The sequence below is a fragment of the Morchella sextelata genome (genome assembly GCF_020137385.1).
Source record: "Morchella sextelata strain SCLS chromosome Unknown scls_22, whole genome shotgun sequence".
NCBI classification, from domain to species: Eukaryota; Fungi; Ascomycota; class Pezizomycetes; order Pezizales; family Morchellaceae; genus Morchella; species Morchella sextelata.
Genome location: NW_025408637.1, coordinates 666923 through 694850, shown reverse-complemented (window position 1 = coordinate 694850; position 27928 = coordinate 666923). Strand labels below are relative to the sequence as shown.

Here is a 27928-nt window from a genome sequence, read left to right as displayed (position 1 = left end):
TTCTAGGAAAGGGGAAGTAAAGAAAGCCTACCTTTTTATAGGCGTTGGTCGAGCAGAAGGTTTAGGAAAGCCTGCCTTTGTATAGGCGTCGGTCGAGCAGATGGAAGTGGAGAGTTCTAGGAAAGGGAGAGCAAAAGAAAGCCTGCCTTTTTATAGGCACCGGTCGAGCAGATGGAATTGAAGCGTTCTAGGAAAGTGAGAGTAAAGAAAGCCTACCTTTTATAGGCGCTGGTCGAGCAGATGAAATAGCAGAGTTCTAGGAAAGGAGAGTAAAGAAAGCCTACCTTTTTACAGGTGCCGGTCGAGCAGGAGTTCTCTTAAAACGTAAAATAAGGAAAGCCTACCTGTTCAAGGTGCCGGTCGAGCATAACTCTTCAGAGATTAAAGATAAAGAGGAAAGGAAGCCTGCCCTCAGAGAGCGCCGGTCGAGCAGAAATATTAAGAAATAATAATGACAAAGTAAAGCCTGTCCTCGGAGGACGCCTGTCGAGCTGATCGATGCTCGAACACGAACCTTACCTGTCAATCAAGAGGTCCTATCCCTATCAATCAACGTTAGCATATAATCTCCAAGTTGGTGATCGGAACACTTACCTCACTCCTCCGATCCATCTCTTCCACTCGCTCCCATGAAGCACCTAGTAAGGTAGAGGTCAGGTTTGAAAACCTCGCTGTCAGGTGAAGTGAAGAGGAAGAAGGGAGGACGGGCTGTATATATACTCCCCCAAACCCCCGAAAATCCAATTCCACTTGAATTAGGGTTTGGGGCTACGGGTCGGCCAAAATAGGGCTTGGCGGGGGCAAACATAGGGTTTGGTGCTTGGCGGGCGGCCAAAGCGGGCAAACAAGTGTCTGGACGCTTCTAGAGGGAGCAAACATGCGCCTGGAATGGCGGAGAAGCTGGCAAACAGCTATATGGAAGATTCCAGAGAGGCCAACATGCGCCTCGAATGTTCAAGGAACAAGGAAAGATAGGTACAGAAGCTTCTGGAGATGAAGCAAACGCGCAAAGAAGAGCCTCGAATGTCCGAGAGACGGCCAAACATCCATCTCGAAGCTGCCGGAGGAGCAAACACGGCTGCAGAGGTCTCCAGCGAGCCAGCGAACATACAAACCTGCCATCGAAGCCCACAGAACTGCACAAACAGAGCAGACTTGTAACATCTAGATTCCTTCACCGCCAAACAAACACGCAAACACGCAAACACGCAAACACGCAAACATGCCCGCCAGAACATCCGAGAGACCACTCCTGCCTAGTGGTAAGCCGCTCTGATCGTTTGGTGGCAGCGCAACTCACCCCAGCCGCAAGTCAAGACAACCGACAGCCATTCGCGCCGCAAGCCCGCAAGCGCAACGCCGATATTACCGCCTTCGCGGAAGTGGCAAAGAGACACCGCGCAACCCCCCACTGCCAAGGCACAGCACGCCGCCCCGCCAGCCGCCTCAGTCAGCACCACACCACATCCAACCCCCCAAAGCCACAACGCTGAAAATACCCCGTCCCACGCATCCCAGACACATCCGCCACCTACCCCGCCCCGCCCTCCACAACCGAGAACCGCACCGGGGTGGGTGCGGGCGGTACGATTGACCAGCTGTCGAACCAATCTAGCAGCTCCGCACCACTACGCCCGCCCGCCGCTTCGTTGTTCGTGGTGCGCGGGCAAGCTCCTCTATCCGGACACAGACCGCACTCAGCGCTACAAGAACACTCTGCACCACTAGCGCGCGCATCCACCGCGCATCCAGGAACTGTCGAGCCGCAGCAGTACTAAGCGCATCCAGCGTACCAACCGGCAGACTGCACGGAGCAGACAGCGACATCCACTCACCCTGCCCGCGGAAACACCTCACCGCAACGCGGGTGAGGGGGGGGGGGGAATGGCTCTGCCCGTGTAGGAAGGGGGGATCCTGGGGGGTTTGTGCAATGCCAAGGTCCAGTGGCAGGACAGGACCGCCGTTTGGCGGGCGTGGCGGCGGTGGCGGGTGGGCTTACGCGGGGGTTGTAAGGCGAGTGATGGCGTATGATCCGCGCCGTACGTGGAGAGGGTATCGGGGGTGCGGGCTCCGGGTGGGGCTCGCGGTGGGGGAGACAGGGCAGGGTTTAAAGAGGTAAGGGGATACAACAGGTACATCGTAAACTCTGTACCTGTGCTGTATCTGGAGTTGCCAAGAGATTCCGGGGCAGAGAGCTGGGTGATACCGAGACCCACGTCGCGAGTAAAACTGCAGGATATCAGACACCTATACGGCCCACCTACTCTGTTTTATATTCTCGACACCAGTTTCTATTATTCCCTTCACAAGAAAAAATACAATCAACCGCGATGCAAACGTCCCCAACGACCAACCCTAACCCTCACTTCCGCCAAGACCTTGACCAGTTCCATTCCACGAGTCGATATGCTCAGTAGGGCTTAACTTTGTTAGAACGTGGCAGCAGCAGGTATTTCTATTGGCTTTGTAGTGCTCTAACGCAGACTACACAATGTGGCGACGACGATCAAACAGCATGGCATTGAGTTGTGGTGGGTTAGGGTTCCTCTTGGGTTAGGGTTACGGGGGAAATGATCAGCCGCCTGACACCCATCCCCGCGTGAGGCACCAATAGACAAGCGGTGTCGTAGAATGGTGGGAGGAAACCGAAAGCGCAGAGTATGACTTTGTAGTACACACCCCATACAAGTGCCCTGCCACGTCCGGCGGCGAATGAGTAAACTACTGCTATTTACAAAGTCAACTGTCTATGGATATGTAAAGATCGGTGCTTTCTTTCGCAATGACGCTTACGGGCATATATCTATACTATACACCTGGTCTTACTACCCTCAAGATGGTTCGACAACGATCCCGGCCCCTTTATTACTTTGGTGTATGGATGCAGACTGTACTTCCACTAATACGAAACGGCCCTGAACAAGCTGCGCTGTTTAGATATGTAGTCAGGGAAATGAAAAAGACTTGAGCTACTGAAGATAGGGTTGTGTGAGAGGTGTTGAGTATTGCGGGGGTGGGGGATACGGTCTACCAACTATTGCATATTCGACACTGATTCCCGGCGCAGAAAGAGGAGAATGTGTATTTTGTCTTAGGGGTACGTACTCAAATATCAAGCAAAGTTGTCTCGTTTTTCGAGTCTCGATTCTCGCTCGGGAATGTCAATGTTCAGCTGGAGGGGACGTCATTGTAAGAGAATTTGGGTGGCTTTTCCAATAGCCTTACAATTTTCTTTTATTCTTTGGGGGCCGGTTTTGGCCACCGGTGATGCTTCACGTAACTGAACGCGGCCATCGCCGAATCAACGGATCATCAGAAGGCATCACATTATCACACCAGGCTCGCAAAGCATGTATATATGCCCAAGAATAGGTCTCCCAATCCTTAATTCTGTTCCCAACTCTCTAGGGTGCATGGAAACGCGCGCCCAGAAAACACCAAAAACACCCAGAAAAGTCGTCGGGAAATTATTATATCTCCCTTGGCAATGTCAATATTCGGGCGGAGGGGAAGTCGTTTTAAGGGAAACTGGACGAGTTTACAGACGATTTTTTAATGACTTTAGCAACGTCTTTACTGATGCCTTTATAGGCCACTTTGCTGACTTTCTTTCTACACCTTTGCCAACCGGTGATCATTCACATGATTGGCCGCTTAATGGCATCGCGAATGGAACGAATCGTCACAGGGCCGGGCATCCTACTGTTATACCAGAAGCATCAAGCCAGGATTGCTTGAATGTAAATGCCGTACAATGGATCCACTAAAATTAAATTGTATTTCCCAACCGTTACAAGCAGATTGATGGCTGACACCATTTGACAACCCCACTGAAATATTATCTTTGAGGACAGGTCTATCTTGAGATCCAAAGAAACGGCTTCATCGGAAAACCTTGACCCCCCCCCGGCGGAAAACGGAAAACATCGGAAAGTTATTTTTTTTACGACTTTACTGATGCCTTTCCTGATTCCTGAAAGAGGCATTAGTAAAGGTGTCGGTAAAGAGACAGTAATGCTTTTACCATCAAATAATGCCCTTTACACGACATTTTGTATGCGAAATGTCAAGATTGATGCATTTCTTAGTGATGAGCACAATACAAGACTAGACGAAATTAGAGCATAGTCTTATCTTGTCTTGCAATGTTAGAGTTCATGTTTTGTAATTGCCAATACCTAAGGGTCGATCGGTCTTGCCGAACTCGCGGGACTTTGTACTCACAGATATTTTCCGCCTAAAACGACATAGATGCCTTCATAGTGAGAATTTCAAAAAGGGATAGCGCCAGAGGTTTTAATAGGCCAGCCCGGGCCCGAAACATGCTTGGACTGGCCCAAGCCCAGAAAACCCAGCCGGGGCCTGGCCTGGCCCATATATGCGGGCCTAATTCCGGGATATTTTGATGATTCATATAATTCTAAGAAAGTATATTTGACTGCTTATTGTGGTAAAATCTCATATTTATTCGAAGATTTTCTTTTCATAGAGTGAAATGAGGATTGAAAATGATGGATATTCTTGAAATATGCATCATTTCAGCCCATATGAATAACCCATAAAGCCCGGGCCTCAATCGCCTTAGGACCCGGCCTGGCCCGACTTCAGATACCCTGGCCCAAGCCTGGCCTGGAAGGCCGAATCCCGGGCCGGCCCATATAAACCTGAGGCCTATCAAAACCTCTGGATAGCGCCACCAATTCATAGTTATGGGACTTTAACAGGGTTTGGGTTATTAGTTCAAACTCATGGCTGAAATTAATGAAAATAAACATATTTTTAGCTTAAAAATAAAGTCTCGAGGCTTTTGTAAAATGGTCTCGAGATCTTGCATATTGCACTTGCAATGGTCTCGTCTTGTTTTGTCCAAAATTTCGAGACAAGGTCTCGCCATGTTTTGTCTCATGCCCATCACTAGCATTTCCTCACCCGCTACAGACTGTTACAAGCCCATGGATACATGCTACCATTCGGTGACCCTATTTAAATATTCGTTTGGGGACTCGACTATCTTGCGATCCACAGAAAGGGCTTCACCTCATCAAAAAACGCGCCTTTTTCCGGCGGAGGACGGGAAACACCGGGAAAGTGTCGAGAAAGAGACATGCATACCTTTACCCAGAGATTGCGTCAGTTAACGCCTTTTACACGACATTTAGTATGGGTCGTGTACGTACTGACACACCTCCACCCCCGCTAGAGACTTCTGCCGAGCGAGATTGGTGCCTGGAGTTGAAATCTGGTGAGAGACCGTTATATATCATGACCGTAGAAGACTGTCATGCAATTGATCAGTAAGCACACGTTCACAGCGCTAACAAAGAACTAATCAGTAGATCCAGTCCATCGGGCACAATTTTTATAACTGTGAGATTGCATGCAATTAATGAATTAAAAAAAAAAAAAAGTCCAGAGGGCAGTCCAGAGTCCGAGTGATACTCTGTGACTGACGCCAGATCACATGTCTACCACCGTCGTGCTATCAATGGCCCATAGCTAGTGGCTACTGGGGATTTCTGGCCATCAATTGGCACAACCGGGAGAGCTAATACTAAAAGTGATCTCTCCAAATGCTGTGAGAACGGAGTGTATATTTACCCCCGATGCGCGACCCCCATTGTATCCCGCGCCGGATTCCAGATCCAGTGGTAAATAAGCGACGTTGTCAAATTGCCATAAATCTCCGGAACCTGTTTTAGGTGTAAGGTCAAGTCTCAAGACAGGCAAAACCACTCCGTAATATATATCTTTGAAACGTATATTTAAGAAACATAATCAAAGCATTCCATTCTCATCCATTCTCCATCTCATTATTCCCCTTACAGAAGTGCGATATTGCCATAACTGTAAGGTTGCATGCAGTTAATGAATTAAATCAAAAAAATTCTCCTTACAGACCTTGCCCGTAAATGACAACTCATATCCTAATGATCTTTCAACTTCGAGGTCCATCTCCTCTCGGGACGGGTGAACTGAAATGTGCCTCCTGATTCTAGATCCTCATTATATGCTTCGTTCCGCCAGAAACCCCATCCGTATGACTTTGGATGCGTGTTCCCCTTTAGGTTTGCAGTGTTCACCTGTTCCTTAGTTAGAATGCCTCCTGATGCCAGATCCTCCATACCTGCTTCCTTCTGCCAAAAACCCCATCCGTACGACTTAGTAGGATGGGTATTGCCTTTGAGGTTTGCGGTGTTTACTTGTTCTCTATGCTCTTGGATCCATTCATCGATCTAAAAATATGATTAATTAAGAGAAACTAGAGGAATGGGCATACTTACAGGGAAGCACTTTAATAAACCCCAGATCGATATCACGACAGTAAACAAACACACCACAAGAATGATGACCCATGTCCACTTGGGCCCACCATTTATGATATTTATATTCATCCCAAACAGCGACTATGGTATAAAGAACACAGTTAGACCTTATTTAAGGGTAGTGAAGTACATCAGCGAGGTGATCGATTACCGTGACAAACATCAATGGTAAGAACGTAAACTGCAGTAGGTTAGTTTGGATGTTTTACAGGAAAGAGGAGCATATAGTACCGTGATCCAACTCAGCCGCTTCATACTCATACCCATCTCCTTTGAGGTTCGACTTTCATAAATCGAGACCAGATTGAACTCCTAAACAGAATTCATGCCAGCGTTAGATCAAGGAGAAAGGCTAATGACGGTTTCTAGGCGTATGAAACCTACAAGTTCGATCATCTTCTGCGTTTTATCATCCAAATCCTTGATCTCCTTTAGTACCTCCGCTTCCATCTTGTTAATTGCCTCTGCAAGCTTGAACAGCGCAGCTACAGCATCGACAATCTCATCTTGCAGATATTTCGTTTCGAGGAAGTCGGTTAAGATATCCCTCGCAGTTCGCACCTGGGTCTGCAACAGAGAACGGGATTCGCTCCATGTTTGAGCATCCAGCAGGAGGACCTCAATAAATCCTGCGCTTTTCCCCTGTTTCTTTAAAAGTATCTTTCTCTGTATAATAACACCAGGATTAGCTCGTATAAAGGTCAATATCTTGCATTGCATATAGGCCATGCACAATTGTCTCAATTCGAAGAAGATCTTGGGCTTACGCTATTATCTAGATGTATGTCTGCTTCCTCAAGGAGGATCCTCCATTTCTTGTGTAAACCAACTATGTAGGAGTTCAAGAAATCGACAGCGTCCTCTGGCACCCACCCTATATCTAAAGTACTGACGAGATCTATTGTGCGTAGTATAGGTCTAAAGTCTTGGTCTTTTTTTGTGCCCGGCTTTTGCATGACCCAGGATATTGTGCTTTTCTTTGCGGTTACTTTGAATGCGTTGGCCAGGTCGTCGGGTTTCTTGCCCTGTCCACCAATTTGGATCAGGTAATCACATGATACAGAGCAGGTTAAAAATGCTATAGATTAAGTCAGTACTACCAAGAGAAACCGGTTACATAGAACTAACCTCCAGCCAACTCTGTGGTATCCATTTTTAGATGAGAGGGAAGGCCGATTCCGACCTGGTCTTTATATATGGTTCGACTCATTACCCGACACCATCCCCACTGTCTCATACATGTTGCCTTCTTTTCGGTCCGTACATCTACCACCGCATAGAACTGTCTTTCATACGTATTTACCACTATCTGCCTAGGCTTTCGCAATATTTCTTCAAGATCTCTTCCTGAACTATTAATAGGCTTAGTACGACTTCAGGATTGCATTGCCCTCGAGTGAATCAATACGCACTGATGAAGACTCCTACGATCACCCCATTCCACGTCAGGTAGGTCGTCGGAAGATGTAATTTGAATTGACGTCTTTCCCAATTTACCTGACTGAAGCCGCTCACCATTGGTAGCAGGATGTGTCTGTCCCTTGGAAAGGACGTGAATCCTACTTGAATGCGGAATTTGTAGAGCGGTTAGGGTTAAGAAATGCTTGGGTGCGGGTTGGTTATATGCTTCGTGCCATAATTGGATTGGACGACCTCTGATCTCACAGCCTAGCCATAGGAAGATCCGTAAACATTGTGGTCGAAAGAATGTCTGACTTCCTAGTAAAAGATCAAAAGGAGTAAGATTATCATGGTCGCGGATATTTGTTTTGACTCCAGAGAGTAGGAGAAGCCCGGCGGAGCGAATGTTTTTTTGCTTCACGGAACAGTGCAAAGGACTTGAGCCGTCCGTAGATAAGACAGAGGTGTCCATTCCAGCGTGCAGTAAGAGCTGAAGGACCTTGGGTTGTGCAATGCTCCAGATTAGACATTTGTCTGGATCAACAGCTGAGAGGTTATCTTTCAGAACTGAAAGTTGCTGGACCTGTGAATCCGTGTCAGGCGAAGCGTCAAGGGCTTCAACATGCCTCTTGCTTGGTCCTACCCACACCGCGATCTTAGTAAGAGGCACGACAGGCTGGGCATGGATAACGGTACCTAGTGATAGGAGATTGGCTACAATCTTGACATGCCCCCCTTCAGTTGCCGCCTGTAGGGCTGTTGTACCGGAACTGCGAGCAGGAGCGGCGTTGACATCTGCTCCTGCCGCCAATAGACTCGTTACGATCCCCGCATGCCCACCCTCAGCTGCCGCCTGCAACGCTGTTCTAGCACCATCAGGAGCAGGTTTGGCATTGACATATGCGCCTGCCGTCAACAGACTCGCTACGATCTCCGCGTGCCCCTCTTCAGCCGCAGCCTGGAGAGCAGTTCTGCCACGACCATAAGCAGGTTCGGCGTTGACACCTGCGCGTGCCGTCAACAGACTCGCTACGATCTCCGCGTGCCCCTCTTCAGCCGCAGCCTGGAGAGCAGTTCTGCCACGACCATAAGCAGGTTCGGCGTTGACATCTGCGCGTGCCTTCAACAGACTCGCTACGATCCCCGCATGCCCGCCCTCAGCTGCCGCCTGCAGCGCTGTTCTACCACCATCCTGAGCAGGTTTGGCGTTGACATCTGCGCGTGCCGTCAACAGACTCACTACGATCCCCGCATGCCCGCCCTCAGCTGCCGCCTGGAGAGCAGTTCTACCACCAAGACAAGCAGGTTCGGCGTTGACATCTGCGCCTGCCTTCAACAGACTCGCTACGATCCCCGCATGCCCGCCCTCAACTGCCGCCTGCAGCGCTGTTCTACCAAGACAAGCAAGTTCGGCGTTGACATCTGCGCCTGCCGTCAACAGACTCGCTACGATCCCCGCGTGCCCCTCTTCAGCCGCAGCCTGGAGAGCAGTTCTGCCACCAAAAAAAGCAGGTTCGGCGTTGACATCTGCGCCTGCCGTCAAAAACCTCTCTACAATCTCCAGATGCCCTCCCGCCGCGGCCGCTTGCAGCGCTGTTCTACCACCAGATTCAGCAGGATCGGCGTTGACATCTGCGCCTGCCGCCAACAGACTCGCTACCATCCCCGCATGCCCGCCCTCAGCTGCCGCCTGCAGCGCTGTTCTACCACCATAGCGGGCAGGTTGGGCGTTGACATCTGCGCCTGCCGTCAACAGATTCGCTACGATCCCCGCGTGCCCCTCTTCAGCCGCAGCCTGGAGAGCAGTTCTGCCACCAAAAAAAGCAGGTTCGGCGTTGACATCTGCGCCTGCCGTCAACAACCTCTCTACAATCTCCAGATGCCCTCCCGCCGCGGCCGCTTGCAGCGCTGTTCTACCACCATTATCAGCAGGATCGGCGTTGACATCTGCGCCTGCCGTCAACAGACTCGCTACGATCCCCGCATGCCCGCCCTCAGCTGCCGCCTGCAGCGCTGTTCTACCACCATAGCGGACAGGTTGGGCGTTGACATCTGCGCCTGCCTTCAACAGACTCGCTACGATCCCCGCATGCCCGCCCTCAGCTGCCGCCTGCAGCGCTGTTCTACCACCATAGCGGGCAGGTTGGGCGTTGACATCTGCGCCTGCCTTCAACAGATTCGCTACGACCTCCGCATGCCCGCCCTCGGCCGCGGCCCGCAGCGCTGTTCTCCCAAAATAAGGAGCAGCTTCGGCATTGACCCTCGCGCCTGCTTCTATCAAAACCGCTACGACCCCAGCGTATCCACCTCCAGACGCACGCTGTAAAGCTGTTTCTGCAACATGGGGGATCAGCTCAAAGTTCGGGTCGGCCCCACGTTCCAATAAGAAAGCAACTAGGCTTAGACTCCCTATTCTTGAAGCTTCTTGCAGTGCCGTTCCTCTGCATCCACAGTGTTTCTCCGGGTAGCCTTTCTCGTACCGGGATAAGGTGACATCCCTATCCCAGCGGTAACACAGCTTTACCGAATCAAGTGTCACACCTTCATCCAGCAAGAGTCGTACTATATCGTTGCGGCCCTGTGCTGCAGCCTCCAATAGTGCATCCTGTAGATCGCACACAAAGAATGGGTTGAACTTGTCTGTTTTCCTAATAAAACCGGTCACGGTTTCTATGTCTCCGTCTCGAACAGCTTGCATGAAGGCATCTCCGCCGTATTCAAATGGGTCGGGATCCCCCGAATCACGCCGGCTGAGAAAGGATTGTATAGGATCTAAAGTGCTTGTTTCGTGGAGAGATATGTCGGGACCGGCATCGGGCATAGTCTTGTTTCCCTGTTGTACCATGATGGAATGGGTTGGCGATGTGTGTTTGATATTGAGTCCTTCAGGGAAGTGGGTAGACGAGATTCGGTCAGGTTTCCTGCCCGCTCAATCGTGTGGATAATGTGTGGCGAGTGCTTGATCTTGAGCTTGTCAGGGAGAGTATGTGGTTCCGGTGATTGTATATTTCCTGGTTGAGGGGAATTCACAAGTTCCACTCGATTGAATGGATGGCAATTTGTTTGTTTCAATATCGGTGTAGATCCGAGAGATGTTGACTTGTTGTCCGACCTACTATCTTATAGAAAATGGAAATCAGTTAATATTGTTTGCTCTGAACTTATTTAGGAGACGGGGGATGTCTCTTACCTAGTGTCTAAGGAAACACGTTGGGATCTTTTCAATTATCCTATAACAATCCGCGGTGATGGAAGGTATGTCTCAGGTATTATGCTTGAAAGGTACCACTAAACCAGCCGGGGGAGGACTGTTTGGTGTTCAATTTTTGCAAAAGGAGACTTGGAAATCGCAATTGGTTAGTTTGCCTGCTCAGAAGATTTAAGAAAGTAGGAAGATATACCAAATAACCTCCGGAAAAAGTATCAGGAACAAGTATTTCCAATTATCGTAGATCTGTCCGTAAGCGGAGCTCTAACTATGCTTCCAGCTATTTTATACGCGCGCTCCAGGAATGATGAGGAAATAGGCCGAGATGGTGTTTTCAAGTGAGTCCAAGAATGAGAAGGAGGAGCCCTCGCTCTTATCATCGCTCAGCCTTGTGCACACGTACACTCAAGTGCGCAGAGATACTGCGTAACAACAGCAGGGCAGTCAACCTGCAGTGCTCACTCGCTACTAACTCAATCTCTCCGTGCATGCATGTACATACATATGCAGGTGTATGCAGACATATTCTCTCCACCAAAGGGATCCTGACATCTCGAGAACACATTGGGGAGTGGTGGTTGATTGGTTGATCGCTTACCCGCGCACTAAGACCAAGTCAGCCGGGGAATTGCTCTTGGTTACGCATGTGCCTAATGATTGGGCCGATCAACAATTCTCATTTTACCCACTTTAAGCATATGAGCGGAAACTGCCAGGTGGCCCTTCGTTTAGTAACAGATCCTCTTATCTCTTATCCAAGTTGTAGGTACGTCCGGGGCCAGGGAGGTCGAAATTTCAGTGATTGAATGTCTATTACAGTCGCAACTCGAGATGCCGGATTGCCGGGGTTCTAAGGATATTTCGTACGGGAGAGCCCAAAATCCGGGGCAGCAAATTGATTTTGGAGTAGGAAAAAAATATTCTCAGGCGATCTCGTACGAGACAGCAAGGGACCCGCATGCATCGGCCTTGTGAAGTGGTGCGGCTAAACTTACGGCTGAAAGACTAACGCTAAGCGAGGTCTTGGCATCTTTGTCCCCAAGAACACATCCCCCGGCTCTCCCACCACCTGCATCCCTCTCCCTTCCCCTACACACAGACACACAAATATACTGACTCCATCTATTCATTCTCTGCTCCTCAGCGACGAACTCAACAGCCATTCAGTTGACACGACGACAAACCACGACCACTGTTCCATCACCATCATCCACGGTACCGCGCTATCTCGCGATCATGCCGACGACGCTTCCTTCTACTAACGTGGTCTACAGCCTCCACTCTCCCGATGTAAAACCTTCAAACTCGGTCTTTCCACCACGCAGGGCTCCCGAGTGAGTGGATCGAGCGGGGTAGTGCTGTTCGGCGATGATCTGTAAAAAATAAAAAAAACAATTATTACTATATATCAACATCATAAGACTGTGGATGGAACTGCTCGGTGGAGGGTCGAGGGTGGAGGGTCGAAGGGCGTGGCATAGGCCACACGCCTGAGAATGTGCGGCGGGCCTTTTCTCTGTATGCATACTCCACTCCTGTCCCACCCCCCCTCAATGTGCCATCCCCGCGACGATGACTTCAGATAGCGTGGCCTAACTGACATCCTAACCGGCACAGCACTCTTCTACCCGTAATACAGATCACCACGTTCTGCACCTGCCTACCACTGGGAGTAAACAGCTGCAACACTTATTTTCTCCCCCAGCGCGAGTACCCGCACTCGTAGCATTGGCACCAGCGCTAGCAGATCCTTACCTAACGCCACCACCACCTCACCCGACCCCCCCCACCCAACGGTCGCATCCCCACAATCTCCAGCACCCCCAACCCCACCACCAGGGCAACCACCCCCCGCCTATCCCGGCAAGATAGCCTCGCGCACAGAGTTAAGCCGATTGCGGAACGCATGCAACGGAGAAAACTAGCTGGGGAAGTCATCGCGCGGTGATAGATGCCGTCACGTGGAACATGCGGAGCGAGAACAGTGGTGTTAACGTACGAAGCTTATAGCGAGTGTGGGTGCCGCGGTAGCAAGATTGGCTAGATACCGGCAGCGACGGATTCGTACTAGTTAGGTAGAGGGGAAATAGCCGCGGCGAATGTAGCGAGTAGGAGACGGGCTATTAACTGGTACGGGGGGTATGTCATAGCTTAGTAATCAGCGTAAGCAGTGCGGATCCGGGAGAGGCCGCGGGTTGGAGGTTTGTGCCACCCATCGCCGCTGTTCGCCTATTGGGCTGGGAGTGCGGATTTGGGCGCCCCCCTCCTTCGAGAACTGGTGGTCTTGGCCGTTTCGTTGTGCGGGTATGGCGTGAAACAGGGTTTAGGGGAGGAGTTTCCGGGATTGGTGGTCTTGTACATTTACTTCAACGATATCTGTCGAAATACAGCGAATCTTCTACATGCTAGTCCTAGAGAAGCGTGAGATAGAAGCAAAACGTTTATGATACAGTACAATCTCCTTACAAGGGTACAAAAGTGGCGCGAAGTCGTACCCTCATAGGGTGTGTACCTTTATAGGAGGAGCAAATTTGTACCTACGAATCCCATTGAGGGTCCCAAGCACCTACCCTTATAAGGCGAATACCCTTATAACCCAAACCCTTATAAAGGGATTAGAGAATTTTAGCCATGCTCAAAATCAACAATCGAGAGAACTTTCGAGGGAAAATGACCGGGATGATTGCATAAAGACACCTAACCCTCGCAGTGTTTGGGGAAATGCCAATGCTAAGCGATAATTCTGTAGCTTTTAAACTTGTAATATTGTAAACCGGATTCCGCTCGCTGAGTGACTGATAATGCCACTAAGACGAGGCAGAATCCTCCCTATTTATACATATTGGAACCTATGCCAAGGCCCGCTTTCTAATACTAAAGAGATAACAATAATAGAATAAGATAATCAACCCGAAGATAACCCCAGTAGAAAAGCGCCCCCGCATAGTTCCGTTCCTCCATTCCAATTCTGACACGTAACCATAGACCCCGCAATTGCCAGTAACCGAGCTGTATCATGCTATTGTCCTAGAGCTACTTCCCTAAGTAGAATGGCCTGCAGCCATAAACCCCGCTTCTATTCCGTTCCGGGTGAGACACCCAATAGTAAGCGTGCCCTCACAACAGCCTAATACTAGTGTGGTTGCACCCGGTGCCCCCACACCCCTCGGTACCTTTCTATGCTTGTTCCCTCGTTACCCGACCGTACTCACATCACAACCCATCACTCGTATTATCCTTGTTCCTTGACTCAGGAGCAGTGTTCGTATTTCCTATAACACGCAGCTTGCAGTGTGATACTTCAAATGTGTCAGATTTACGCAGTGCAAATATTAGGTCCTGGTTGGTAATTGGTCCTGATTTGACGCTACTTATGCATCCTGGTTAGCTTGCCTCGAAAGTTCCCTCGAAAGTTCCTTCGATAGTTGATTTTGAGTGTAGCTAAAATTCTCTATTGTACTATAGCAGGACGAGGCGACAGTGCCAAGGAATGAGACTCTGAGATGCGAAGGTGGGGAGCTACAATTGTCTTGGCGCTAGGCTACCATATGACATCACCGTCGATAGAACTAACGACTAACACCCAACCCCGCCAGCAAGAAGGCAGCCAAGGCAACCGCAGCCCCGGCCCCAGGATCCGCCCCGAAGGCGAAGCCCCTACCATCTGCCCACCGCCACTTCTTCGCCACCAGGACAACCCCCAGTCCCATTGCCAATGCCGAAAGGCTGTCGGCAACCCTCCCCCACCTCTTCGGCCAAGCCCTGGCCCGAAGCCACCAAGTCGCCCCCGTCACCTCCCTCACCGTTACCATCAATAACAGAGGCACTGTCTCTGTTACCGCTCCATCCACCGTCCCATCAACGGTCTACACACCCTTCTTTGAGGCCCTCACTACGATCCTAAACGTGGAGGTAGACTCCCCAGAAAACCCCTTCACCACCTTCCGCCCCGCTCCCACCAACGTCGATCTCACCATCCATGGTGTCCCCCTCTACGAGCTTCCCAACCAGGAATGCCTAGAGGAGATCCTAACCTCCGCGCTTAAACTAGCCCTTGGCATCACTTCCTCTGCCGTCCGTTTCCTAAACACGGACGAAACCTTCCGCTCCTCCAAGGCCACCACCTCTGTCATCGTCTCCATTACGGCGGAAGAGGCAGCAACCATTGGAACCACCATCCGCCTCTTCTCCCACCCCAGATGCTGCAACGTCATGTGGCGAGCATCCTCCACCACCTAATGCAGGAACTGCTGCAAACTCGGCCACGCCACTCAGGGATGCAGGTCCCCTGTCGCCTGCCCCCTATACACCCTCCCCCACAAGCTCCAAGACCACCGTTGCCCAGTTGCCTCGTGCAAAGGAGCATCGGCATCTCTCGAAAACTGCTGCGAAATCTCTCCCGCCAAGTGCATCAACTGCAACGGGACCCACCGCTTCTTCGCCCCAGCCTGCCCCAGCAGGAAACCCACCACTCCCCCGACCCCCCCAAATCCCCAGACCGCGATGGAAATCTCATAAAAACGGCGCGCCACACCACCACTACCTCCAGAAGACCAGGTTCTCGGAGGCCCCACTAAGGATCTTCCCCCTTTTTTAATTTTTTTTTTTTTTTCTTTTGTCTTTGTAATCTTTTTATAGGCAGAAAAACAGTCAGTCAGGGATAGGTCTTTACGCCATAGTTTATACTTTATGCAATTCTTTGTACCTAGAAACAATAGAGCTTGATATAAAAAAAAAAGAACTAACGACTAACCATCACTAATGTCACACAACGTCTCACCGCAATGTGTGTATCATGTATCAACGATTTCCACCGATAATGCGTTATTTTGCGATGCGGAGGTGCAGCTGTCCATCGAGCTCCTGTCGATCGTCCAAGTTGCGCCCGCGCCCCCGGCCCAGCCCGGGCTTTGGAGTCGGCTGGGGTAAGGGGCTTTGATTAGCTCGATGTGGGTATTTGGAAAGGCTCTGTTGTCGGCGATGCTAACTATATTGTGGTATATCAAAGACTAGCAGTGGGCCACCTCGCGACCGCGAAGGGTGCTGGTTTCGCTGCTGGGCGCTGGTAGGTGCTGCGCGCGCGCTGGAGTTCGGTGCGGCGCTAGGAGGGTGTTCGTCGCGCTGGGAGTTTGGTGCGCCGTAGTCCGCCGTAGTCTGTCTTCGAGTTCTTTTGGTTTACCATTAGTGTAAGTGACTGTATTTTGCGAATGCCCACAGTGAATAGAGCTGTAAGAGAGAGATAAATAGCCCATTTTTTTCGCTTCATTTACACCCATCATCAAACAGTTCTTCCATGCCTGCCTACCTACCTGTCTAAAAATGTCTGACTCCAATACCTCCAATGCACCTGCTGCACCCCCCTCTGAAGCACCTACTGCTCTTCCTCTTGCACTCTAACACTATAATAGCGGATTAAAGATCTTATATAACTGATAGTAGGAAGGAAAGTCGAGACAAAAGAACTACATATTCGTCTTGATACTTGCCCCGTGCCTACTAACGAATTCACTCTTATCATACAAAAAGCCCCTAACGCTAAACGAGCTGGAGGGTGCCGTTACCAGCATCTCTCCAGCCCGAAGATCAGTAAAGATTTCCAGAAGGTTAGTATTAGTTCTAATCGATCTGGAGGGTGCCAGCACCTCTCAGCCCGACGATTAGTACGGTTTTTCAGCTCGAATATTAGTAAAGTGTTTCAGCTCATCAAGAGGGTGCCGTTCTCAGGCCACCTCTTTAGTTCGAAGATTAGCAGATAGTTCCTAGAGCTCATCGCCCTAGAGGGTTCCGGTCGTCACCAGAACCTCCCCAGTTCGACGATCAGTGGGTTCCGAGAACCGATCCCTATTAGCTCAGCGTCCTGAAGGGTTCCGTCACCAGTCAACCTCTCCAGTTCGAAGATGAGCGGAGTATCAGCTAATCGACCCGAAAGATCCCGTTCCCAGACGACCTCCCAGCTCGAAGATTAGCAAAGAGTTGAACCTCGCCAAGAGATGCCGTTCCCAGACCACCTCCCAGTTCAGAGATTAGCAGTTCGTTCAAGCCTCACCGAGGGATGCCGTCACCAGACCATCTCCCCGATGCGGGGGTTAGTAAATCCGAGAAGAGGAAGGGGCGAAGGAAGAGAAGGAAAGCCTGCCCCGCGTGGAGCGCCGGTCGAGCATAACTAGGTAGTCTGAGGCTGGAGGGGGCAACCTACTCCGGCGGAATGCCGGCTTCTGGAAAACAAGTCAGACTGCTTCGAGAGGGTTGTAGTTCTGTTGTCGATCTATTGATTGTGGTAAAGGCTATGACTTATCTTATTTCTTTTTTTGCAGCGGATTGCAGTTTTCGTGGCGGGCTGAGTTTTGTAAGGAGGAGAGGGAGGGGAGGATGCCCATATTATATACTCCACTGAGGGTGCGCATCCGCATCACTGAAACACCAGGGTTAGGGTTGGTGTGCATAACCGCATCCCTCTGGTAGTAACGGTAAGGGTTGGGGTACCAAGGATACGTTGATTTGGTGTGCACATCACTATAAACAAACACGCAGACATTGATCTAGAATCGTCTAGAAGGCGAGCAAACATGCAAACAATTGTCTAGAACGTTCTAGTTCAACACGGAAAGACGCAAACATTGGTTTAGGCGCTTCTAGGCCCCCAGAGAAGCAAGCAAACACCTATTTAGATGATTCTAGATTCTCAGAAAAACAGGCAAACATAGGTTTGGATGATTCCAGACCCCAAAGCAAACACGCAAACAATGATTTAGGAGCTTCTAGATTGCACCGAAACAGAGGAAAATTGGTCTAGACCATTCTAGATCTCCGCGGCGATAAGCAAACATTGGTTGAGACAATTCCAGAATCCTATGGTAACAGACAGACATTGCTCTAGACCCTTATAGACCCAGGCAAACAAGCAAACATTGGTTTAGACGATTCTAGACCTCTTGAGAGACAGGCGAATTGCGACGCAGAAGCTTCTAGCAGTTCACACAGACACGCAAACACTGTTTTTGATGCGAGGCAAAGACAAACACAGATATGGAGGAGTCTAAAGACCTCCGGAATCCACGATACCGACCTAGAGGGGTCTAGAGAGGCATGAAAGTACTCAAACTGCCAACCAGAACGTTCTCGAAAGACTTCCAAATAACCACTTTATTACGGAAGGTGAATGAGGAGACAAAGACCTTTCTCTAAGCTCCAAAGTAATGATGATGGAAACAGGCTAACAGAAACCCATTGGTTGAGGCTGGACTCGAATGTGGATGGAGACACAGTACTCATATGCCGGTATATTATACAAAGCTCTATTAATGTCAAAGATAGTTGTACGGTATTGCATTCGTGAACGCAAGCAGTGCGTTTAGAAGTACGGAACCTTCCGCCTTTTTAGGCACGGTTTGCAACACCCGGGAGTGCAACATCGAATTTCGCCAGCTAGTAGTACTAGGACAGCGCTGGCATTCGCTTCTTTCACTACCTAAGCCTACCTTTACAACGAATAAGGGCACAACACCTTCCACTAGCTCAACAAAGGATCGTGCATGTGACGGGTCAACCGAGATTATCAATTAACGCTACGAAAAGGTGAGCGATTACCTCGCTCAGCAAAATCAAGCCGAGATCAAGGGTTGGCCATTCCCCCCCCCCGCCTTTATTCTTACTGTCACGTTTCCAGTTCCCCATGGAAGAATAGGCTCTACAAGTGCATGCATATGTCGGGTGAGCGAGTCAAGCACCGAACTCGAATACGAGTGATATCCCCTGATTCCCGTAAGCGAGTGATAGTCCATGAACTCATTGACGGATTATAATGCACGACTTCATCTTCGTGTGACTCGATGTGACACACAGCGTACTGAGTGAAGCTTCATGACTCTATGCCAAGTGAGAACCTATGATCCAACTGTCGAGTGATCATTGGTGACGACGTGTCTTGCGGGTGATAATCCGTGACGGGCGGACCGTGTGATTATTCATGCGTGCGTACGCACCGGTTGATACTGTATGATCAATACCCAAGTGATAATGCGTGACCGCCTGTGGGATGAGTTAAAGATCAATGATCCGCATTTCGGGTGATACGGTATGGGAAGATGATCGAGTGATTCTCTGTGATTGGCTGCGCATCGAGGAAGTGATAATCCATTATTAGAAGATCCTTGGGAACTTTCGAAACAGCCGGATTCCTCCCACCATGGCGAAATATACCGATATGGCGACGCGCCATCTGATAACCGTTCCAAAGAGACCAGCTTTGCTTGCAGCCTAGAACACCGGAGGTGCTCCTGAGCACCCCCGACCGTGACCACCCCCCTATCCGCCCGCCCCAATCGCCAAGCCCCGACCACACGAGCCGCATATCCACACCACACCAAGCCCCTGAGCCCTGTGTCCGAGAGCAGTTGCTGTAACCGCATGGCGCACAACCGAAGACACCACCCAGAGCCCCCTTCGCACTCCTCGGGTCAAATCATTAGAACACCACTAGACCACACCGCACCTCATGCCATGCAATGTCACCAGACCCTTGTGCGAGGCCGCGGACAACCAGTGGGGTATTGTAGTAGCACGGGTTGGGAATGACGGAGTGGTTTAGCTGGCTTCGAGTGGGTTGATATGGCGGTCTGCGGAGGCGGGGGTGGCGGGGGCTTAGGGGATTGGTGCGGGCCTGTACTCTAGTAGATCGGCGGTTGGATAGGGACGGGCGAGGACGCGGAGAGTGCGGGCAGGGGTGGGTAAGGCTGGGTGCGGTCGGTAAAGGTGGCAGCTGGAGTGTATTGCGGCGCGATATGTGGTGTTGTGTGGCGGACGATACCCACGGCGACTAGTTCCGGTCATCTTATACTTCGGAGTAACTGGCGCATTGGTCATCGGCCCTGTCTCGAATTTTACCCCTTGACGGGATTACTCCTTGCCACGTGATCTTGTCCTTCAGGCGATTTCCCGCTGCCCGAGATGATCCAGCTGGTCAGCTGCAACGTGGCGCGGCGGGAGAGCGCAACACGTACACCCCCGCCGACCGTCTTCATCCTCATTGTCTCCACACCGGAACAGCAGTCTAACTCCCCATGTCTCCCGTCCCCGTCTCACGGCCCCGGTCCGCCAACTAGCACGGGAAACGTGCCACCGATGTCCGCCCGCCAGTCACAGCTTAGTAACCGCGCCAATGGCCGCATTGGTCCACACACCCCCGCGAGCACAGCTTTCTCTTCCAGCGCCATTACTGTATGGATACAACGTCCCAGCGATTCCCGTTGTTGCAGAAGAGAAGGCGGGTAGTACTGTATTGTGATGGGTGTCGTTATATCGTCGGCCGGAACGCCCACGCTGCCTCGCCCGCTTCTCGCTGCCCGCCAAGGAACACGACACGCCCATCAAGAAGCCAAACCCTCCAATCCCCTGTACCGGCGTTAACCCTACCGCCAGCACACCCTCCTGCATGCACCCCTTTCCCTTTCCTACCCAGCGGCATCCACACCCCGCAGCGCAGCACACAAAACGCGCACCTCCGGCCCACCGTGCAGAAATCCTTCGGCGAGATGAGGCTTCGTGCCTACGCGGCCTAGCTTCTCCTTCAACAGGCTAGACACGAACGCATGAGCTCGTTCAGCAGCTCCGCGCAGACGGGGAGTGCCACTGTGGATATGTGAGTCTTACATGGGAAACCCCGGCCCGCAGCGTGAGGGTGGCTTCAACTGAACGCGGGGGGGGCGAGATGCAGCGTACCTACGGCGCTATATGGTGTCTTGGCAATTGGTATTGGGAACCATGGTCTGCGGAGTGCGCCAGAGTTTTGGGCGGTTTGAGGAAGGACGGGGTAGGCGGACTATGGAGGGCGGGTTGGGCTACTGCTCTAGGCTGTATGCTAAGCTGGTCCACTGTGGGGAGATTCGGATATGTCGGGTCGTCATATCGGAATGCTCAGCCATATATGGCGGGAAGAAAGCGGCTGTTTGGGAAGTTCCCTAACCGTTAGGCCATTTCTGGGCTCCCGGTGTGGCGTGAGGAATGAGAGACTGCAAAGACTTCCTCATATCGTTGGACATGAAATTTGTTGTTTCTGTTATGTTAATCCAAAAAGCTCTAAGCCTGACCCTGTTTTATTGCTTGCGCTTTTGGTGACCATTTCAGAACGTATTACTACTAGTTTAGTTTTCTCTCGGATCATGCTTGCGGCTATGTATGTATTGGCGCACAGAACCGACGATCAATTGAGAATACATGGGCTGCTCGGTTCTGGAGTGCGCGCGTGGGGTTGCTTATACGGCTTATGTACGAATGACTCTGAGCAGGGTTTTTGAATAGATCTACCTCCTTCGGTCGGATCACGCTCGGCAAGCAATTGGCCAATCAATTGGATGTTGCATAATATCCTATTGTAAGAATTACAGTTGCATAATATCTTATTGCAAGAAGTACAATAGAGCTCTCTTGACCTCCGACAAATGCTGAAATAGCGGGGGATTTGACAACGCCATATTCGAAGCCACACATGAACTAGCCCCCGAGGGAGCTCTAAAACAGCGGCTTTCCCCCCGCCATGGCCGAATATCCCCAGACAGCGACCCGCCACACACTGGCTTCCCCAAACAGACAACGTTTGCATATGGCCTAGAGCAGGGGCCAGAGGGGCCCCAGGGGGGGGGGGGGGCGAGGGCGTGCAGGGAGCGCGAGTATGATCATGAACGTAACATTGCCACAGTAAGAAGAGACGCCCCCATGCATATTCGTGGCCTGCAAATCCCAGTGCCTGACGCCTATCGATATCTACACCCCCGCCACACCCCCCAAGCATAGAGCGGCGCAAGCACCAACTCAGCAGCATCAACACGCGGCGCGGCTTGACTCTCACCCCTTCGTCCGCATCTCCAGAACCAGTGGCGAGCTTTTTGACTCACCACACAAAATTCAGAAGCTAAGTCGGCGGTGCAGAAGGGATCCCACGTGTCACGTAAAAGTACTCGATGGGGTAGTGTTTTAAACGATCGTCGTTGGATCTTGGTTGATCATGACACCGTTTCTACGCTCGTAGCCCCCTGATGCCCGGGAACTGACGAAGGGATATAGGGGCCAGTGTGTGGGTCATGTGCAGAATGAATTAAACAAAAAAAAAGAAAACATGTGGGAGTCATAGAATATCACTCGGATACCAACCATAGCTCGATCAGTCGAACGAGGCATCGGAGCTTACTCCTGTTCGCAAGAGCGGCGTGCACACATCTCACACCATTACGGGCAGCGGAAGGGTAGGTGCCCAGTTGTTGTGTATGTTTTCCTCGGCCGGGTACAGGATTTCGGGGGGGGTGTTCCGGTGCGGAACTTATCGCGAGACGGTCTTTTTGCGGTCCAACGCCGCCGGCAAGAGAGGAAATCACAGTCTCGTCGGAAGCGGAGGTGAAGATAGCGGGTGTGCCTTGGTGGGAGATAGGATGGAGGGGTTTACAAATATCGCGGCGAGTTTTGCGCTTGAGAGGCTTCTGGTGCAATGTTTGTTCAAGATCATCGCTCTTTCTAGATGCTTCCAGACCGCGGCTCCTTTCTCCGAGCCCTTTCTAGCAATTTACTAGACCCTTCTTTAATCAATGTTTGCGGTTTCCATTGTTTACATGGCTTTCTCGCACTTTCCTTGTTTCGCTCCCGCATGTTCGCCCTCCTTCCCGCCACTTTCAAGCGCAAAGTTACATTTTTTGTAGTACCTTATAAGTTGATTACTATCTTGACTAATGATCGTTCTAAGAGGAGTCTCTCTCTCTCTTATCCTCGTCCTAATGACACGCTTATGATACAACTCTCTATGTGGCCTAATGCCAAGACACACGTGGCAAGACCAACATACACCCTCCTCTCATAATAGGTAGACAGATACCATATTTTTCGCCACACCTAACCCAGACTATTCCTGGGACTTGTTGTTTCCACGGCTGTAAACCCTAGTGATTGCTATGTTTTTGGCTATTTGGCCGACGCCAGGCATCCGTATTTGTTGGTTTCACCGCCCAAACCCTGAGCATCGTTAGGGTTCGGTTATTTGGCATAGGCCAAGGACGAATATTTGTGTTCTAGTCAACCTGGCGATTCGGTTTATCGGGGGAGATAAGGGAGATGACCGTGCAGGTCAGGAATATTCTCGGATAAGCTGGATTATCTCCAGATTGACCGACTTCACAAGCACTTACTTTGCAACTAGTTCCTCGATTATGTGGTTATAGATCATTTCCCAAGGGTGACCCGGGTGCCGCGGCTCATGCAGAACCACAGGCCACTGGAGGTTATCTGACACTCGCAAATATCATCCATGCACCGGACGTGTTGTCACAGGATAAATGTTCGAAGCTAGAATAAAATGGTGCACATATGACATTAAGAGCGCTAAATACGAATTCAAAAAACCATTCAATCCTAATGTTACACCCACCCTTTTCTAGACCATGCTCGTCAATAAATAGCCAATATTTCGCTTTAATACCCATAGGCCCAGTTGGTGCTGCATCCCCCTCACCATTACAATGAGATACCGCTTGTCAATATAGCCTATGTCTTTATCGCATCCCAACTGAGCAGGGCGAGATGCATAGCCGATTGGGGGTTCGATGACGAAAATTGTACGGAGCTTGAATACAATGATAATGCCTTATCCTTGTCTTTTTGCAAAACCCATCCAAGTAGCTCGATGACCATCTCAACAGCATCTCCCAGTAGAGCAGCCTCAATAATCCTTCCATATTGCCTGTTGGCTTCCTCTGGATCTTTTTGCTCGATCCACTCTAGGAGCCCGATGACCATTCCTGAAGTTTTCCCCGATATTGCGGTTTTCATTGCGGTTTCCTGTAATGCTACTGCTTCGACCACACCACCCGCGCCCATCCAATCCAGTATCGCGATCACCATTGGACGAGAGCACTCTTGCACTGCGCTCTCGAGAAGGGGTTTGCATAGTGCAGCTTTCTCCATTGTCGATTTTCCTTCTTGGTTCCATCTTAGTAGCCCCACGGCCACGACAACGTCTCCTTTTTCAACGGATGTACGCAAAGAAGAAATGTGTAGATCGCTCGCGCCACACCCATCTCTCTTCTGAATCCAATCAAGCAATCTCACAGCCATCGTGAGATAACTGTTCGACACAGCAATGTGCGAAAGCTTTGAAAGCAGTGAGGACGCCATGCCACTCGAACTCGTCTGCATCCAGTCCAGCATCCCGATCATCGTGCCCTGGTCGCTGTTCAACTGAGAGATCAGGGCATCGTTGGACAGTGCAAATTCTCGTATCTGATCGCTTCTCATCATCCAGTACAGTAGCCTTATCGGTGTAGTCCGGTCCTTCTTCCACGATATAGGATTAAGAAGCTTGGTGTATAACCGAACGGCATGGACCATGTCTTTCTCTGCCATCAGGTCCAAGACCTCGGCCATCACAGGACGGCTAGCGTTCAGTGTTTCACCTTGTGAGTGCTCGTTACACAGGTAGTGCCGCCATGATCTAGAACCTTGTATCATCCAATCCAAAATCCTTGTGGCTGTAGTGAGATCATTCCTTGACAAGGTTGTCTTAAGCACCTTGGGGTAGAGATCTAATGACATAGACTTCAATCTCATGCTGTCTAGTAGACGCATTGCGGTGTCAAACGCCTCTTCCGAATCATCTTTCAGTAGCCAATCTATCAGACCAACGGCCATCGCAGTATGGCCATTCACCGTGACATTTTCTGCCAGTTTGTGTGTCTCTTCCCTGGTCCTACCTCCCCGAGTACCACATTCCAAAAGTGATATTACCATATCAAGATCGCCAACACTCACGGCCCTGTCTAAGCCTTCTTCTTGCAACTGAAATGTTGAAAGCAACTTGTACTCAAATCCCCAGTTAAGCAGGACAATGGCCACTGGAACGTGTTTCATCAAAGCTCCTCTAAAAGCGAGAGCATGTAGAGAGATGTGCTCGAGATGATGAAGCTCGTGCTTTATCCAGTTCAATGATTGAATCACCATATCCACTTCTTTCTTATCTACCGTGGTCAGGAGGGTATGCTTGATTATCACAAGTGTGCTTGAGTCCTCTAACCCTAACGTAACCTTGATCGAATCGAATAATCTGATGATGAAAGTGCTATCACCGTGCGCTATTACTTTAGGTAAAGTAATTTCAAGTAGGGTCGAGAGTGAGAGTCGGCGTTCCTCCATGATCCAGTTGAACAGACAGATCGTTAACTCATTCTGCTTGATGGAGAGGGCTCGGTCTAGAGTCGCACTAGCAATTGAGTAGCTGGCCTCCTCACCCCTGTCCGCCATCCAGGACAATAACCAGCGAACTACTGTGGTACCACCATTCGATATAGCGGTCAAGAGGCAGATAACAAAGAGAGAATACGATGTATCCATATGTGCACGTGAAAGTTCCGTAGCTAGGACGGCTGTGTCGGCTCTGGTTGTAGCATCACGCAGAACCGCACACAACGATTGCGCGATCTTATTTGCCGGAGACTCTTGAATGATTTGTGATTCTAAGGAGGAGATGGTGTACCACCAGGGGTTATACATGGATTCGGGAGTTATTTGTACAGGTATTCGAGCCGCATCATTTTCCTGCCCGAGTGTTCTTCCAGATTGCTCAAACTTGGTATAGGCTAAGGAGATTATGGAATCATTTGAGCCAATGGTAAACCGAGAAAATTGCATTCCCAAGCGCTGGGATGTGCGAGTAGAGACCGTTGTAGTACTATCCAGTCCAGAGCTCCGTCTATATGGCCTTGTGTTATGCAGCTGCGATAAAAATGCAAGGGAACGTTTGGAATTAGTGCTCCATGAGCTTCTCATCGTCATAAGTGAGCTTGCATCAGACCCTGCTGAAGTCTGCGTCATGTGAGGATTCGGTAGTATCGGTTTGTCGACACCGAACGATGATTCAAAGGATGGGTTGAAAGCTGGCGATGGTCTTGCCTTGCGATCAACGGAGCAAAGGCCAGTCAAAACGTCGTTCAGGCAATCAACTGAATACTCTGCTTCGGCGGTCGATTCACTTTCATCTCCATCAACCTCTGTTCTGCTCAAATGATATTCCCATCTTGGCAAGAGGGAACCTTACGTCAGCCAGATTGTCAAGAGTAACGTTAGACTAATCTTATGTTGCTGAATGCGTCTGATGAGTTCGGAGAGATTTCCGCCGGCCATGGTCCAACGTATTCTCTTTCTGTAGCCGAGCTGCGGGAGAGGTGACGGACTACCAAGTATCTTTTCCTGCCGTGGCATGAGACGGTCCAAGATTCTCTCCACCTCCGAGAATGTAGACACACATGATGATAGGGTAAACGTAAGGTGGCTAACATCTGTGACGGACTTTCCAAGCTCGCTGATCTCCACTTCTTCCTGCTTCTTCAATAAGATATCCTGAACTCTTTGAAGTGCAAAATTAAACTCGCACACTTCGTTGTACGTAATCTGAGCGATCGATGGTGCATCCTTACAACCAGAGATGAAGGTGCCTAACGTCTTGAACACCTTGGCACCAATTGCAACCAGTCCAATAATAGCTGCAGCGGTTTCCATAATATTGATTCTGTCGTAGGTTTTGATGGTTTACACAAATCTTACCAACAGGGCACGCTGCTGTCACCCCCGCTCGGGTGCCAAGACATAACTCGTTTGATCCAATAGGTAAAGACCAACACTGCATCTCGCCTTAGTCATTGCTTCGTCACTTCAGGTGTTAGTCAGCTTATCCCAGGCGGTCAGCACAATCGAAATCGTGGCCGAGCCAGATATGGCTAAGTGTACTCAGTAGAATGTAATTACTTGTACTATCCCAGCGACGAACGCACCCCATATTTCGAGAATGGTCGTGGATGGAATGCCTATCCACCAAAGGGGTGTCATATTAGCTATAACGGGGAGAGGGAGTTTTCTTTTTCTTTTTTCTTTTTTTTTTTAATTCATTAATTGCGTGCGGACTTCCGTCTATGGGAATATCACACTACCCCAGAACTTCCCAACAGCCTCCACCACTAACAAAATAAAACTAAAAAGTAACTACTTGAAAATAATTTGTGTCATTTCTCTTTGTCCTCCTTTCCCCCTTGGCCCGAATATTCTCTTTCCCTCGTAGCTTTTAATTCCGTAACACAGGGTACTCTTCCCATACTACGGGCAGAGGGAGTCTTTAGTGACTCCTTGATCGACCATAACTCTCTGGCTCTCCTCAATCACTGAAAACCCAGAAAAATTACTCCACGCAGTCCAAGGATTGGGAGACATACCGACCACGCCCCGAGACACTTGGGGAAAACCTTTCAGAGGGTAAAACACAGACTCCGGTAGAATTATTGCGAAATTGAGAGCAAAAAGGGTGGGTTTCTTGGCCCATGCTCACTGCAAAAGCTCCTTTAAGGGCCAATCAATGGGACTATCTGGTCACGAGAAAACCACGTTCGCATTAATTCTCCCAGTAAATTCCACAGTACCCTGCACTGAAATCAAAATTTACACTCCCGGTACCATTTTGGAGCCCCAATAATTTCTAAATTCTTGAAATTGACAGTCGATGAATACTCCCTATGTGTTATAATTAATTTCCACGCCAACCAGAGAGAATTGTGCATGCGAGATTGAATCTACCTCATACATTCAACTTACTTTTGTCAGTTTGCAACCGCCCAAGAAACCGCGGCAAGCGATGAAGCAGGCAATCAGAGCTCGCTTTTTTTGCAGTCTCCGTATCAATTACCTTTCTTGTACGGGCAGATTCACTGCGGTAGCATGATGAATCTATGTAACTAAAATCTGTAACATGGTGTTGAGGTAGGATGTTGTATATGGTTCTTTGCCAAGATAATTATATAAACGTACATGGTGTAAATCTAGTGTGGTCGACGAGCCGGCTCAAGTCGAGCGCTGGCCATAGCTCGAGCCAACTCGACTCGTAGAAGATTGGGCTCGTGCTCGTAGGAAAAATATCAAGCTCTCAAGCTAATCTCAAGCTAAATGATGAATTTATTTGTGAAAGAACAGGCCCCATTTC

At 50.0% G+C, this 27928-nt stretch overlaps 3 protein-coding genes across 3 annotated transcripts; 1 reads left to right on the top strand and 2 right to left on the bottom strand.

Annotated features, from left to right (window-relative positions):
* Positions 1–1222: 1222 nt before the first annotated feature.
* On the top strand, positions 1223–1778 carry H6S33_007100 (uncharacterized protein; the record flags this gene model as incomplete). The annotated part of the gene is made up of 3 exons (XM_044838445.1): positions 1223–1262; positions 1291–1449; positions 1519–1778. The coding sequence occupies 3 exons, from the start codon at positions 1223–1225 to the stop codon at positions 1776–1778; spliced, it is 459 nt and encodes a 152-aa protein (XP_044689264.1).
* A 4146-nt stretch (positions 1779–5924) lies between these two features.
* On the bottom strand, positions 5925–10569 carry H6S33_007099 (uncharacterized protein; the record flags this gene model as incomplete). The annotated part of the gene is made up of 10 exons (XM_044838444.1): positions 5925–6080; positions 6201–6233; positions 6336–6404; positions 6475–6504; positions 6555–6635; positions 6708–6989; positions 7091–7401; positions 7452–7675; positions 7736–8363; positions 8421–10569. 10 exons carry the CDS (start codon positions 10567–10569, stop codon positions 5925–5927), a joined length of 3963 nt encoding a protein of 1320 aa, XP_044689263.1.
* A 12885-nt stretch (positions 10570–23454) lies between these two features.
* On the bottom strand, positions 23455–26460 carry H6S33_007098 (uncharacterized protein; the record flags this gene model as incomplete). The annotated part of the gene is made up of 3 exons (XM_044838442.1): positions 23455–24243; positions 24295–25933; positions 26000–26460. 3 exons carry the CDS (start codon positions 26458–26460, stop codon positions 23455–23457), a joined length of 2889 nt encoding a protein of 962 aa, XP_044689262.1.
* Positions 26461–27928: the final 1468 nt, after the last annotated feature.